Source organism: Seriola dumerili, unplaced genomic scaffold (assembly GCF_002260705.1).
Source record: "Seriola dumerili isolate Sdu_G_001 unplaced genomic scaffold, Sdu_1.0 BDQW01000177.1, whole genome shotgun sequence".
NCBI lineage: Eukaryota > Metazoa > Chordata > Actinopteri > Carangiformes > Carangidae > Seriola > Seriola dumerili.
Window position 1 is genome coordinate 1,272,974 of NW_019174432.1, and position 17,107 is coordinate 1,290,080.

Consider the following 17,107-nt stretch of genomic DNA (forward strand, 5'->3'; position numbering starts at 1 on the left):
CGCAATTCATCTCCTCCTCTTTCCCAAGACAAGCACTAAACAATGGCCATCTACTTGTTCTCATTAGCAAACATTCTACACAACCCGCTCGCCTCGTAATCAATACCTTTAATTCCCTAATGGCCCTGGCTGATTTAACCCCGGCCATGTTGAGAGAGGGACGGAGCCAGAGAGAGAGAGAGGCTGAGAGATTAAATCTACCTGATGTCCCCTGGTTTGCTTTTGTGAGAGTCTCTTCTCTCTAGTTTCTGTCTGAGAGTTTCCTCACAGCACTGCAGGCAGGTATTTCCCCCGAGGGCAGGTGTGGGTGGAGCTATAAGGAGGTCAGAGGTCAGAGTAAGATAACAATGAGCGTGCTCAAGGCTCCCCCGCTCTCTTCCTCAGGTAAGGACAGATCTAATGTAGGTAAAAGGGGACATGTCAAGCAGATGTCAGTGCCACAGACCAGCCATAATTAACATCCACCAAACTACAAATACTGGTAAAAATCTGTTTCAGCTCAGTCGTGTATGATCCTTTTTTTTTTCCTGACAAATCAGTAAAATACTCTAGATGTATCTCACAGGCCTCTGATTTGCTGCTCTAAAGTTTTAGCGTAAGATTTTCCTCTTTGTATTAAACTATAATGTTATCAGAAAGTTAACCTCATCCCCATGAGGAGGCCAGCGGCAAGAAAAAAAAAAAAAGACAAAAACTTCCATTGTGAGTCTGCAGGTCTTAAATCTCCAAATCTCCTCACACAGCAGCTGTGGTAATTCTATGCATGAAACAACTCTAAAAAAGAAGGAGGCTGGTATATTTCTAGGAAGGAATTTATGATAATTAATTTGGTTAGGAGAAAATAATCTTGGATGGTAATTTTTTTAAATGTACAAGCCTGTGAGGCCAAAAAGCTCATTTCAGACACTGGTTGCGTAAACATGCATGTGAATATAGTTCTTTTAAGGGAAGCCACATGGTTTTGCTGGATTATCTGCTCTAAATCTTTCTGGGTGTTTCATAAAATGTTGTTATTTTTGTACATCCTTTCCTATGTCTGGAATAAACAATAAACAAACAGCAAGATCTCCTGGCCAAAGTTTGGTCATCAGCAAAACCATGACTGACCTTAAGTCACCATCAACTCTCATCGTTTTAACCTTCAGAACAGGAGCCTCTTAAAGAAGCAAGCAATGGCCAAAATGAGCTCACCTTACAAAAATGTCTTCTTTCTGAATGTGTTAAATTGGTTTTCAAAAGTGCAGGAACACACACACACACACACACACACACACACAGAGAAACACACAGACACACACACACACACAGAAACACACAGACACACACCCTTCTCCACTCAGGGATGCCTGAACCTGCCTCAGTATGCTGGTTGGGAGGGTTGGTTGTGGTGAAAGCTGGTACAAGACCACCTAGGGGAAATATTCTGCCTCTGCAAACAATGACAGAGAGTGAGATAAATACTGCAATAACAGAACCTGAAAGCATCCCTGGTTCAGGCAACCACAACAGCCACGAGGCAGGGCTGTGGTGCTTCAGTCTGGGCTCAGTTTCCAGACCACATGTCCAACATGTTCGACTTGTCTCGGCCTCTTGCTTATTTTGACTCGCACTTGTTCTTGTCTCAGACTTTCGTTCAGCCGTTTGACTTTCCCTGCCTCATCATAAAACCTTCAAAGATGCTTTTTTTTTTTTTCTCAACCTCATCCACATGTGTTTATTTTCTACACAGCACTGTTATTTATATATATTTAATATATAATTACTGAGTGTATTAAGAGACAGGTACGCCTCTTCATCTCATCATTCTTACACGTGATGTGTGCTTATTGCCTATTTTGGTCTTGAATATGGAGGGATTTTTCTCTGGTTCTGTCTAATCTTGATTTGTTTTGACAACTCTTGGACTTGTTCTTGTGTCCAACACCATTAGGCCTGGCCCTGGAACTGATTTGGACTCAGCTAACACAGCGAGGGTTAGGGGGTCACTGATGTCCGACACTGCCACCCAGAGAAATAAAACGGATGAAGAAAATAATAATTAGATACAACCCAAGTACCTGGTGTGTTTCATTTATTCATCCTTTCATCCAGCAAGAATCTCTACATGACAAGATAGTGGAGGTCTGTTTTTATTGAGTTACTGTTTGTATTTGAGTAAAGGAAATGCACATTTACAGCAGCTGAGGCAGAGCAAGTAAAAAAAGAAAGACCTGTCATGTTGAACATGAGGAATCATGGCTAGACATGGATGTCTAGTCATATTAATGTAATGTGACTACTTGGAGTTTGACTCAGTTGTCCCATTACTTCAAAATGCCGGTTAGCAGCCGCATAAATCACTATTAATGAGGGCAATATCTCATCACTGCATATTTTCCTTAATGTTAAGCAATAAAACCTTAGACCAAACACATAACTACTTTGTTTTAATGTCTTTAAGGTGTGGCCGGTTAGCTTGCCAGATGGATGTGGTGCCGCCGGTATTGAGGCTAGTGTTTCACGGTGACAGACGAGGGTTAATCAGACGTTCCCTCCAATTGTTCAAATAGATTAAAGCATGACCTACTGTAAGTCAGGCATTCAACTTATTCATCAAGTCTGTTAACTATTCAGGGTTTAAACGCACTGACAGCTCTATAACAAAGGCACATCTCAAAATATCACAGTCGCTTACGGGAACTGTGGTGTAGAGATAATGAGCCTCATTACCCGACACAGCGAGTATTGTCAGCTACGATAACAATGCGCGACATAAAAAGATAACAATAAAATACTGTGAGGATGTTTATGTTTTCCATCCTGTTAACAGGTCCTATTATCATTTTCTCTGTTTCGAAAGTGAGAAATCTCAGCACCCCGTCCTCCGTAATAAACAAGTATCAAATGACATTGTCGTTTTGTGATCTTACCGGGTGCAATTTTTGAAGCTATAAAAATGGGTGCTGAAAAGGTTTCATAACTTGATTCCTGCAAAATCAAAGGTTGGGGAAGATGGGATTTTAAGAGGGGTTTATGGCCCAATATTATTCCTGGGTTTTACTTAACAATTCTTCTAATTTTCCTCATGACATGTATTCTACATTTGCATTTTCCTCAAAGGCATTGCCCCATTAGGACTGACAGCTGCTGCGAGTCTCTTTATAGTGGGACCGGCACAGTGACACAACGAGTTTTTCTGGGTTTATATGCTGTTGAGAGATGAGCCCTCAACATGCAGATCAAAGCGTCTTTGTCTTGGCAGCGCTCAAAGACTTCACCCTGACAGTTTCACCCCATGTCAATCACAATCATACAGGGCAAATCGTCAAAGCAAACGCATGTCAACTTAAAGGAGCCACACCAAAACAAAATGTCCTTCCAGTATGCAACACCCTGTGAAAGGAAGCTTTTGAAAAAAAAGGAGAGACACCCAACAGGAACCAAAACATTTTCAGACAAGTATTTTATATTTCAACAACGAGACATAAAGAAGAGCTACGCTGGCATTTGTAAGGTTTTATTAACACTTGACTGAATCATTTTTAACTGGATTTTCATTTTAATCTTAGGCAAAGCCTTTGCCATCACATCAATCAGGATTGTGAATGGACGTTGGATCACAAGTGAGTAAAATGTACTTTCAAACTCAGCTAGTTCTTAGATGAAACTTGCCTCAACGCAAGTCACTAAAGACTTTATTTCAGGACCTTCTGGAGACTGTCTGACTTCCCTACTTGTGTAAAACTTAAAATCAAAGCCCTCTTAATAATGGATTTAGCTGTCAGCTCCAATTTGTATTAGTATGTGGTGAACCTGCTGGTTTGGTCAGAGGCTCTGCTAATAAATTCCTCACACCTCATTAGAAATACAGTGCACCTCATTGCTAAGCCAGGCAACATTAAGCCTTCTCTGCTCTGTAAAGCCTGATGTAAATGCATCAGCGCTGAACTGACCTGCAGTAAAGAGAAACAATGAAAGAGTAGGAATACTTTTCAGTCTTGACATTAATTGTGGATCAAATAATGAGTTGATTGGAGGGAAGTTGAGATTTTTAGAAATGTTATTTTTCAGCAGAGCACGGCTGAGCTGCTCCACAGGAACTGGGCTTCAATAAATAACAACACTCGTGACAAGGCTATGCTTAGCTGAGCATTTAGTGGCCTGGGAATGAGAAAGGCCTCAAAAACCAGCGTCATCGCTGCAGGACAACACACACACACACACACCGTGGAAATGGCAATTTGTACAGCAGACGATGTGCCTTGACAGCACGCCTTTTTGAAATGTTTAGATAATTCCACCACATGATAACTGCTGCCATGAGGGATTACCAGGATCAACAAATGTCGTGACCTACACTATAATCCACACTGTCAGACTATGTGTTTCTGGCCTCATGTGACCTGCCTGGCAGTGCACGCTCCACCAGGGCGTGTCACCCTCACCAGGGTGGCATGACCCTAGATGACAGGGAGCCCAGCTGGATAACAGGCCGACCGTTGGCAGCCTCCAGGTGCCTCAGCCAGTGGCCACCAACTACCAACCACTCCACATCAAACGTAAGCAAAAACGTAGACGAAATGAAGGCGCAGACAAAACAAAAACCAGACAAAATGAAAACAAAGACCACTGTTGCCCTCTCCCTGGCACACCACACTGTTTTTCAGCCTTTTGTTGCCAGCCGCAGACCGACTGAGAGCACTGACACTGAGAGAGCATCAGTGTTTGGCAGCTGAAGCTTTCAAACGCAGCAGATTGAGAACAGGCACTGCCAGAAGGTAAGGCACCACGTGGCGATTGTGGTTTCACAATAGATGAGACGGAGCATTCGCGCCTGAAAGCTCCCTGGTATCCCTGCAGGGAGAAACTGTCTCCACTGAACAGGCATGTTTTCATGACACTGGATCCCTGGCTCACAGCAAACCTCATCTCCTTGTCTTACATTACAGGGCTCTGTGTAACTTTTGATGCCCAAGCAGAAAAAGGACCGTTCATGTAAGACAGCATTCGATATGGGCGAAGCTCCCAGCCGTTAGAAATGGGCCGCAACGATGGGTTACACGCTGCGCAGTACTGGATCCGAGACAAAAACAAGGCTCAACCGGCACATGGCAAACCCATTTGGAACAAAAGCTGGCCTAATTTCCCTAAAGATAAGGGACGAGCCCTGCTCCAAACAGAGACGGCGTGGGCTGCTCTCCTCGTTCCTCCCAAACCACAAAGGTTTGGGATACTGGCCTAGACGCACTGAGCTAAATGGACAGTTGACTGAAATAGGTCAGTCAAAAGTCTAATGGGACGCACACAAGCTACTATACACATGAAATCATTCACACACACACAGAAAAATACCATGGATACACACAGGCCATCCAGCCGACAGGCATTAATAGATGGGTTAATGGGTACTGAGCTATTCAAACAGCAGGCTTTGGTCAAGCATGTTACTCAGACAGGATAATGGAGGGATAGCTAGAGGGGCCGGGAGGTTCTTGAGACCTGGTGGTACCTACTGCAGGGACACAAAATGACAACATTTTTAAGGCGCTGCTTTTCGCCTCCACTGTCTGATAACTACTGTCCACCAGTTTCAACACATGCTGCATTTTATCTTGTGGGCTTTTAGTCGGAGCTTGACCGTGTTGCGGCAGGGATTTCAAGAGTTGTGCAGTATTACATCTAAATTCCTGTAACACAAAAAGTGTTAAGGAATGCAAAGGTCAAACACAGTGAGGTATAATGATAAGTGTTTCAGAAACCTCAGAAAAATATTTCTTTTTAAAAGTAGAGGTTGATAACATAAGAGAAGGGAATGTAATTCATGGCTGAAGAGGCAAAGGGAAATATTTATTTTAGTTAAGCCGAATAGTCGGAGTTCTGCTTGGCTACATTTCAGCAGCTGTCTTTGTCTTTCAGATTGTGCTCAGTTACTGAAAGTATGCACTAACATGAACTGACCTAATCTGCCTTGCAAAGTGAAGCACACGTGTTAACATAGCATTAAAGGTTTGTATGAAGTGAGATTTTCATGTCTTTTTTCGTTATGACGCAGATTTGATTGCTATATTAATACTGTGAAAGTATCAAAGCCTCAGTCCACAGAGAAATGCACACAGCCTGTATTCAGAAACTGAGCCTTAAAACCAGCCGTCAGGACTTCTGTCAATTTATGATGTCAGAACAAAGCAGTCACCGCTCTCAGCCACGCCCCCAAGCCCCGCCCACTTGGACCCACCATCCAACCTTGCAGGATTTGGGTTCTTTGGGAGTGTTTACCGGAAATCTGCTATATTTTAATTTGATCACTCAGAAAACAGTCAGCCAATCAGAAGAGAGGCTCTGAGCTCCTGACTGGCTCACGCCCTGTTGTTCCAGAGAAGTATGTAAAACTACACTGAGATGGTTTTTAGTTCTTAAAAAGTATTGTAATATATATCTTCTTATGGATATCAACACTTCAGATAAAACACCAGGAAAGTGTAAAATACGGGACCTTTAAGTAAATAGTTGTAAGTATCTAATTACCTCAGAAATATAAATATGTGTGAAAGTTACTTTAAAAAAACTAGTTGCAGCAAATTGCAATGTCTGAACCTCCTGCGATATTTGGCATCAGAAATGTTGCTGGTCGATCCACCTCCGTCTGTTTTCGAGTGATTGAGAAGGTGGGGTGGGGGGGGGGGGGGGGGTGAAAGTAATGGGATTAAAGACCGGCAGCTCTTTGTAGTTCTGTGTCAAACTGGTAGACAGGACACACAGGAGCACAAAACCTCCCAAACCAAACAGTCCATCACACAACACATTCATCCAGGAGTTACCGGACAGGAACACTCTCCCACCCGCATGAGAACAAAACATACAAATACATCCACAAACAGGTAGATGCATATAATCACTCGCATCAAGAAGCGTGTCAAAACAAGCTACAAAGCCAAAGGGGAAACTTATGAACACACATACAAAAAAACACACACACACGGAGGCAGTGATTGACAGCTCGCATTAAAGTAAGGGCAGGCCCGGGCATAGCAGGAGGAGGGGTGACGGGAGGCAATTAGAGGCATTTTTTAGATGGTAATAGCTGTGTACAAGCCCTACAGTCTATAAAAGCTATTCATAGCAGGCGAGCAGATGAGCATAGCAATGAAAATGGTTGGTCCGTGTGCCCATGATACGGCCCCGAGGGCATGGAACGGCAGAGCAGGGAGAGAAACAGAAAGAATGATAAAGGAGTGGCAATAATTCCTTACTCTGGCATGAAGGGATGTCACAGTATCTCCAGTAGATCCCGTCCTCATGATCAGCAATGTAGCACCACGGCTGAACATCCCCGTCGGGATTCCTGCAGACACAGAGGGGTGAAGGTTAGACCGGCTAAGCTGGTTAAATGGGATAATGTTGGGGGGGGGGGGGGTTTTCCTCTTCATTTTGGTTTCTGGTCCAAAATAATAAGCTGTTTTTTTTTTTTTGTTTTTTTTTGCAGCCAAAATGGAGCTTTTGAAAAACTACATCCAGAGTGGATAAAAGCAAAAACACTGGTCTTGTATTGCAGTGGAGCTGTGATCACTCATTTTCACGTTCAACACAACCACATGCAGGATATGACAATTTTGTGATTACAAAATTGGGGTCTGGGTTTCTCAGTTATTGTGGATGTCACTTCAGACATGTGTTGGGGAGGTGACGAAGGTTAAAACAAAAGAGAAGGTAGAGAAACGTGGAGGGAGGTACGGAAGGGAGGAAGGGGCGATGGTGGGGGATATGAAGGCAAAAAAAAAAAAACAACACAAAGACAGGCTATCAACTGAAAGCCCCGCTGCAGAGGGCTGAACACTCAATAATGTTTCAGAGGCAGATTATCTCGGCTGTGTCAATCATTCCCTCTAGCCCCCGTTGGCGCTTGTTGGTTTAGCGACTTCCTCTGCGCTCTATAGGCTTGACCATGCATGTCAGTCAAGGGCCAGACCAAGGGGTCTTTAATGGGTGGAGGCTTCTTTGTTCCAGGCCAGATACAGACCTGAAAAAAGGGATGCGTGATGGGGCAAAGCTTTTGTCTGAGGCAGCAGCCTCTTTTGAACCTCATCGAGGCACTTTTAACCCGTCATAATACGACTGACAGGCCCCTCGGTGCTTTTGCTTTTCAGTTTCACTTACAAAAGCGATGAAGAGTGGGGTTGAAGATAGAAATACCTAAAAAGCTTTGTGCAGGCTCCATATCTCCGGGGTAATCATGCAACTTTGTAAATTGTGACCGTTGTGACGACTTCTAAACTGCTGATAAATTAAATCAAAGCAGCAAATATACAGAGGGAGCTCATCTTCGTGCTATTTCAGTTCTTCAAGCTCTATTTCAGGATTACTGAGAACTGTAAAAATACGCTGCCCGTCGACTCAAAAACCCTTCTGAGATGACAACACTATTTTTTTTTTCAGCGCTGACTGTAATTGCCAGAGACCTTTTCTCTTCCTTTTTGACACACCTCATTGTAGCATCTTGAAACAGCCCCGCGGCACTGCACTATCCTGTTTCGCCTTTTGTGAGCAAAGTTGTGAAGGGCGTTTCCATTTCTTTTCTTCTCCTATCAAAAACACTATCCCGAGTTTCCTCCTCTCTTTTCACACTCAGAATGAGGTATTGACAAAGATGTCGTTGTTAAGACTTTTTTTCTGGGTTGAACTCAAGTTTAAGTGCCTTAAAGCTTTTCACTCTCAATATCTGGTAAACAGTTACCGCTGTCTTCCTTTGCAGCCTGTCGGCAAAAGGAATGTGTGAAGAAAGAGTTTATCTAGTCACATTTTTCTTTATTCTTTATTCTTCATTTTACGTCTCTGCCATCAAAGCAACCTCGAACCTCTCTCAGCCCTGACATTTTCCCATGTTCACAAGACTCCAGCCTTGTTTCCCAGTAAATTTCAACACCGTATCATGAGCCCAGATCTGTTTGTTACTCCACCCAGATCGGAGGCAGACACCTGTTTGTTTAGCCCGAGGCTACGACTGAAATGGCTGAAAAGAGCTAAAAACTGGGTCCAGCCACCAAAACATTGGATTATATACCCTTCCTCTGTGTCTCTCTCACCTTCTCTCTTTCATGCCTGTCAACGTCTAATAGCCCCATTTGAAATAAGACTCCCAAGAACTCATCTAAGGCCACTTATGTAATTTACTGCAGTTTCTTAATCACCCCCGAAGGAGGCAGACATGAATTACAACCATCACCATCGGCAGGCCACCCATCCCATGTCTGACCCACTGGTATCCTTGATTAGTAAAAGATGTGGTGAGCCCGTCTGAGCTTTCTCCCAAACCCCAGTCCCCAAGTTGTGTTTCTTCCCCCCCCCCCCCTCCCCACGTGTCTCTCTCTTTATCTCACCCACACCTGCACACACCCTTTAAGCAGAAGCTTGGGAACATCATCCACAAGGCTAAAGTGAACAGGCCAGCCCACATGACAGAGAAACATCATCAATCCTGCCCCAGGTGCCTGTGTGTATACGTGTGTGTATATGCCTGTATATGTGTGTGTGTGTGTGTGTGTGTGTGTGTGTGTGTGTGTGTGTGTGTGTGTGAGGGGAGGGAGGATGGATCAGAAGTTGGAAAGCAGACAGTGTCAGATTAGCCGATGTGCCACAGTGCAGATAAGAGCAAACCTTGATGAACGGAAATCCATTCGTTTAACTTGGCAGCGCAGAGAAAGACTTCGGTCCTTGTGGAGACACTCTGATAAATGTTGCTGCCAGTGTGCATGTTTGAATATAGATATATTTGTGTTACACCCACACACAACACCAACACACACACACACACCACATATAATATATATATATATATATATATATATATAAATATATGGATTTTGTGTGTGTGTGTGTGTGTGTGTGTGTGTGTGTGTGTGTTCGGATGTTTTGGAGGGGGGGGGCTGCATTCACATCTATGTGCGTCAGAGATGGCCCGCTTGGCTCTGAGTAGAGGAGCTTGTTGAAACACTCCCATACCCAGAGGTAGATCACAGAAGATGTTTGGACACTTAATTGGCACAATTACGCTGATTGACTCATTTTGCTCGGAGTGAGCCACACACTTCGGTACAGAGCCAATTACAGCCACATTGGGTTTTGCCTCTTGGGCTCTCCGGGTTCTGCATTTGAAGGCTCACATCTGAACACAGAGAAAAACAGCTGTTCTTGGCTGGCTGCTGTTCAAAAGGTTTCCCTTTAATAACCTTTTTCCACGTAACTTAATCAGAAAATTTATGATCATCTTTGAAATGCGCTGGCGCTGTGAAAATACATATAAAAATTTCTTTTTAAAAATCGCAAAATTCTTTACATCAAACTATGTGAGCAAACGCTAGGAACAACATGTTTCCAGTTGTTTTTAACAAGTTAAACTTTAAGTGAGATTGTAGACTGACTTTCGTTTGGTTAAACTGGTAGACATGTAAGGAGAAAAAAAAGAAAAGATGAAAGCTAAACTTCCCTCACTTTACAGAAGTGGAGAGAGGAGAAATGCTGATTGGACAGTGGTGGTGAGCGGCTTGTCTGGATTGGGATTTGAGGTCAACAGCAGATCAGAGTCTGGCAATTTACTGCCTGAGAGAAGACTCTTTAATTGACTTGGATGATTTAGCATGCAAACTGCTGCCTGCTGCTGCGCTGCATGAATGCATGTATTGAAGACGAGGGGCTTGTTGGTGTGGGCCGACATGTATAGTCTACTGTCTATTGTCGTTCTCTCACGGTCCACTTGCGCTAAATACGAGGTCTTGATGCTCCTGTGTCATGTGTGGCTGATTAACACACCACGCTGCTCCTTCACTAATGTCTTCAAAGGAGCAATTCACCTAAATTACAAAGGAACTCTTTCTTACCTACATCCGTTGGTATCCAGCCATTTATATAATTTTGGTTTTGTTTGCCCAAGATTTAACAAATCTGTTTCTGCCTGCACCACATCACAGTGCACATTTTATTTGTAGCTCTCCCAGCATTGAGAAATTATTATACAGCAACTGTGTTTCCAGAAAAACAACCCCTGTCACTTTGGGTAATCTACAGAGCAGACAGTTTTCTGTGAAACCATTTCTTCAGCAGAAAGTAGTTCCAATGAAAACGTTGACATTGAGGCTTGAGGATTATCCACAGTTACCAGGGCACTGTTTATGGAAAGATAAGACAATATTGATGTTTTTTTTGTTTTTTTGAGCACCACAAACAAAATGGGAGGAGTCATTCCAGATGCCTGCGCCTCCTCCGGGCAGCGATTCATGACTCAACGGCTGGAGCACACCGAGTCCACGGCTTGGAACGGAGACTCTCCCACTTAAATCAGAAGAAGATTAACTGATGCATCAGAAAGTATCTGGCCGTTTGAGAAAGAGTGACAGGTACGAACCTGTGGAAATAAAAGCTTAGAGGTAGAAGTTAAATATGAGTCACGAGGAATCAGTGATGGGCAGAGCTAATGAAGCTAAAGACAACACAATCTACAGGTTATTACTAATTCAGCAACTATGGTGCATATGACTGTACACAAATTCAACGACAAAGCATTTTTAAATTTGTCACAGCCTCTTACTGGCTTCTCTCCCATAGCAACAGTTGTCGTGGCTCATGGGTATTGTTGTGCTTTGACCCACGATTTCTCAGAAATAAAGCTGAAATGATTAGAAGTGGCGAGTTATAACATAAACACAATGGGAAGAAATAAATCCAGAACCAGCTGCTGACTGAATTCACAATGGGCAAATAAAACCAAAACTATGTGCGTGGCTAAAAACCAAGTTCAGAAACATGTTTGTTTATAATTTGGGTGAACGAGGCCTTCAAACATATACAGGGGCACATTTTATTTCATGACACAGGTTCCTACGTCGATTCTGAGATTACTATGATGTTGATGGCTGATGCTTTAGCACCACACAGTACGTCTTCTCACGGGACACTTCTATTAACTTCCTCGATTTAACAAAGCAGCGAACGGGGAGGGGGGGCGGCGGGGGGGGGGGGGGGGGGTAACTTTGCTTGCAGTTTGCCTGACCTCAGATTTGCACCTGACATCGTGGAGGTTCAATTACAATCAACTTGGGGAACACACTATTCACTCTGGCATTTCCATTATCTCATCTATGTTAGGGAAAAGCATTAGAAGCCATAGTGGACACTCATAAATTCTACAGTACACACACACACCTGCATATAAATAGACAGGAAATGGCTGGCAGAGCTATTCAACCACCCACCGAACTGTCACGCTCGTCACAATCTAATACTAATGCGTCCATGGAGGGAGTCCAATAGGAGCCCAGGAACAGTAGATGAGAAGGAACAATAAACTAAATATAAATCAGAACTTCTATTAGTGGGATGTTGTTCTTATGAATGTCATGAAGTGTTAAGAAAAGGTCAAAGAAGTACTTCAGAACTGGAAAAAAAACAAAAAAAAAACATTAGGTTTAAATGTAAAAGAGCAAAGCGAGGTCCGAGCTCAATACCAGACTGAAGAGCAGATTATTTACTTCTACTTCCGAATTCTGAACCAAACCACGCAGACGATTGGTAATGTGATAGTCACTGCTGAAATGAGTCTCGCTAAGTCTCAGCTTAGACACGAGAGCTCTTGTCCTTTTCCTGAGGCTTTGTGCTCCTTTTTCTTTTGCAGGGGAATAATGTGACATTTCCCTCTGCCCAGTTCTCCCTGTTTTCACTGGGGTATTTTATAGCAGGCAATAAAGATGAAATGTGGGGGCTGTTAGGGCTCTTTCTCCAGCACCACTGTGATGACCTCTCGACTAAATCACCACCGGGGAGGAGAAAAAAAAAAAAAAAAGAGCCAGTGATGGGACGAGAAGTGAGTTCGTAATCCTCTGCTTCTCAACATCCGATACGTGCTTAGAGCCGTGTTTTAAAGTTAAGCATGCGGTGACTCCATGGCTTCACATTATCCACCTGTGCCTCGGCCTCAGCTCCCATCTCATTAAACCACATACTGGCCCTCAGGTTCAGACATGCCAAACACTGCCCCGGCTCTCCTCCCCTCCTTCTCGATTTCATTCTGCTACCACCCCCTTTTTGTCTACGAATTACCACCAGCAATGATCACCTGACAATTCTGGCCAGAAATGTCTGCAAAAATATAAGCCTCAGCTGAAAAGACAACCAGGAGATGAGAAAGAGTTTGAGGGTTAAAGGGGGTTAAAGAAATACTGGAAGCAGAATTTGAATTGCAAAATGTAAATTCATGTAAATCAGGAGATTTGCAATCCAAATTGAGCAACAACGTCCAAAAGAGTTCCCCACATGGCTGAAAAAAAAAAAAAAAAACATTGCACAAGCCAACTTCCTGTGAGCAAACAACTCAAACATTACACATCTTTCTCTGCAGTGGGATAACCCTCTCCTCTGCGGGCACGTACATGCTAACATGTGCACACAGCAACACACAAACACACACACACACACACACACACACACACACACGTGACGGACACACGCACAAATACTTGACCTTAGTGCAGACATGCCATAAATGCCAACCCTCATCTTTTCACAATGAAGTGGCCACTTTCGGTCCCAATAGCGCCGCAGATGAGCGATGATTTACAAGGAGGGTGGGTTGTCTGAGAGAGAGAGAGAGACTGAGAGTGGCTGCAGCTACGGCCCTGTGTGACAGAAATCCCTCTGTCAGGAGAGAAACAAAGCTACGAGCTGTCAGTGAGTCGGAGTAGCTGCGAACTGCATTGGTGGCCAAAAAAACAGCCAAATCCAAACAATGAAGATGTCCATTCTGAATCGCTTGTTGGATACAATACGCTCCTAATGTGCAGGGAAAGCCTCCCTCAATCCTCTGTATGTATCCTACTCATAAATCTCCTCAATTCCCATCCAGCTCAAGTAAAAACAAATCTGTCCAGTGCCACTTCAAAGCATTGCTGTGTTATGAGTTTACAACCATGACTTAGAGAAATGTTTCAGAGGCTTTGGGCTGAGGAGGAGGAGGGGAGTTTGGGGGGGGGGGGGGGGGTTTTGGCCGATCCGGGCCAAGCCACTGTTCTGGACGTCTCGGTGAATCTGAACTGACTCACGAAAGAGTGCGGCTCCCCTGCAAATACATAAGTTTGACAGTCGTGCATACAACGCTGACAGTCGTACTTTGGAGTGTGACGAACGGACAGAAAGGGTTTTTCTAGACACCCGAAGCCACTGCGTCCCTTCACATTCCAGGGATGAGGGATGGAGATTTGCTTACACAAACTCTCCAAGCGTGTTTGCGTCCTTGTGATGACAAGGCTAAACGCTCTGTTTGGCTACCACCAATAAAACATTCAGAGGCGGGTGTCTGAGCAGGTCCCCTGTGCTCTAAACGACAACGACCTGGTTCTAAATTATTCAGAAAGTCAAATGCTTTGTCGAGGAAGTTCAACACACTGTCAAACATCAGTATCTTAGAAAGATGGATTTTAAAGATGCTACTCAAAGCAGTTTTACATTAATAACATAAATCATCATTATATTACAAGATAGCGATTGGCAGCCGTGCACTGTGAGCTGCTGCTTGGGGTTTTGTGATAAATCAGCTGAATCTCTACCACAAAAGGAGATTGCCTCACAATAAAAAAAAAAAAAAACAAGAGGGAACAGTTGTTTTTTCTTCCAGGCAGCTGGAGCTGAAGCTTACTTGAAATGCTGAGCTCTCTGAGTGAACTCTTACCCTTAGCTCTGTACGCAGCGCCTGTAAAACACATGGAAATGGACAGGGACCAGCAGGACGGTCTTACAGGAATCATACCACCACATATGAATCAATTAATAATAAATACACTTATGTGTAAAATGCTGATGAGTGCGACCTCTGGGGAAAAGTGATCTGTTGCTGCCTTTTACGTAAATACAAACTAACTCTAACTTTCCGAAAACTTCCAACTGGGCAAAATGTTTTCTTCGGTCTCCGTCACTCCCTCCTCCGTTGAGCTCCACATGCTCCGCTGTATGTTGTGTCTACAAAACAGCTGTTTACCGCTGTATAACAAAGACGTTAAACAAAACGTATTAGACATGAAATGTTCTCTTGAAAAGACGGCGGACTGCTGCTGATGAGTCGTTTTATGCAGTGTTGGATATTCACAGGCTTTCCGCCCATATGCAAATGTAATATATGTGTATATAATAAAACATATGGAAAAATTAAATATGAAACTTGTTAGAAATTGAAACAATTTCATATTTTGGCATATACGTCTAGCCCATAAAAATATGTATGTTTATGTATGTATGCTTATATTGTAGACATATGTTACATAAATATAACATATAAAAGCATATAGATTTTGGTTTAGTTTGTTTTAATAAACTTGTATATATATATATATATAAACTGAATACATACATATATGGTGGCAACATGTTATACCACATAAAGATTCATCATATAGATATTTTTTTAAATATTTATACATACAAATTCTACTATGGGTGTTTCATATATGTTATAAATGTATATCTTCATATATTCAGAGGTATTTATGTGATAATAATAATATATCCGCTTATATGTGACATATATGGAAACATCACTCTTCATATAGGGACATACATGTCATATATTACATTTCTGGTTTTGTTGCAGAGGTTCCCAAGACAAGACATCTTAAAGGAAAAGTTTGACATATTGGGGAATAAACTTAAGTGTAAAATCAACAAAACGCCATTTTATGGGGGAGTTATGTGTTGGACTATTTCTCATTCAGAACCTTTAACCTGTGACCTATCGCCCCACCCTGCCACCCAATACTCAATCCCATGAACTGCTATAATAACCTGTGGGTCACAACCATATTATTTGACATTAAAACTCAACAAACTTGGTTTGCTAACTTCTGGTTTCATCATTTTTAATAGGTAAAACCTTCACATATCAGTAAACTTCCGGATCAAGAATAGGGACTGACCTGCAGTAGTTGTGGCTGCCCAAACCGCCCTCTCCGTTGGGGTATTTGAGGGTGTTGTAAGGGTGCTGGAAGGTCTCATTCCAGAAGAGACAGGGTTTACCTCCATGCAGGCTGGTCTGGTTCTGGAAGCCCCTGTAGTCTTCTCCGTTGGCAGTGTAACACTCTGGAAACAGGGAGAATGAAACGGAGAGAGTGAGAAAAATGAAACAAAATCGAAATCTGGTGCTTGCTATAAGGGATTAGATGTCTGTTAAGATGGAAATCAAAAGCTTGGCCAGAGCTTTTACACAGGCGTGTAAAAAGCAGCCACATATGTGACCCGCTTTATTGAGAATCTGGATTCTGTGAAATGCTCTTGTGCTATTAAAATGTTTTAATGTGTTTGGAATGATCATAGACGATATGTTTGGAATAACTGTATTCTTTGCCCAGGCACAATTCATTTCAAGCTCTGGCCAAAAAGTGTTAAGTGTTAGAGGAAGATCAATCACAGTATTGTTTCAATTAATGTCGACACATGAGCACAGAAAGAAAAAAAAAAAAAAAAAAGGCCCCACAGATACGCAGCAAAAAAAAAAAAAAACACCAAACATGGCTTGAATTTCCAGGAAGTGTATGACAACCATATGGCCAAGTCAAAGAGCGAGGGAGTGAGAAAGAGAGAGAGCCGGGTTCCCAAGGCAAAACAATGGTTGGTGAAAGGCTTTTCTTCCCCGAAAGAGGGAATTCAAATAAACAATGGCTGATGGGAGCGTGATGAGCCATCACCGCTCATCGCACTGAGCCTCAGGGGAATCCTGTCAGGAGATTTCTTACCCGCTTCCACTGAATTCCTCTTTTGATGGTATTACAAAGGAAAATATAAATTTATGATGTGACTGTTATGATTACTCATTGCTCATTACTCATAATTGCCATGACTGTTGACAAAGCAGGACACCCCTTCAGTGTAACCAGTGGGGATAAAAACAGGCTTTTCACTCGCTACATATGATATTAACTTGCAAAAGATGCCACAAGGCCGCAGCTTGAAGTTCTGATACATATGATATATATATATATATATATATATATGTATATTGTTTCATTCTTAAAAGATTTACACATAACAAATTCAACTGCGATTAAAAATGTCAAGCAACAGCACATGGAACTACTACAACAATTTCCCCATCACGCCT

General features: G+C 42.7%; 1 protein-coding gene across 1 annotated transcript in view; it reads right to left on the bottom strand.

Annotated features, from left to right (window-relative positions):
• kremen1 (kringle containing transmembrane protein 1) overlaps window positions 1-17,107 on the bottom strand; it is a 58,094-nt gene that overhangs the window by 20,220 nt on the left and 20,767 nt on the right. The window contains exons 2-3 of the mRNA XM_022752807.1: window positions 15,927-16,089; window positions 7,230-7,321 (exon numbers count right to left, since the gene is read on the bottom strand). Of these exons, the coding sequence (XP_022608528.1) occupies window positions 7,230-7,321; window positions 15,927-16,089 (255 nt within the window). The remainder of the gene's footprint in view (window positions 1-7,229; window positions 7,322-15,926; window positions 16,090-17,107) is intronic.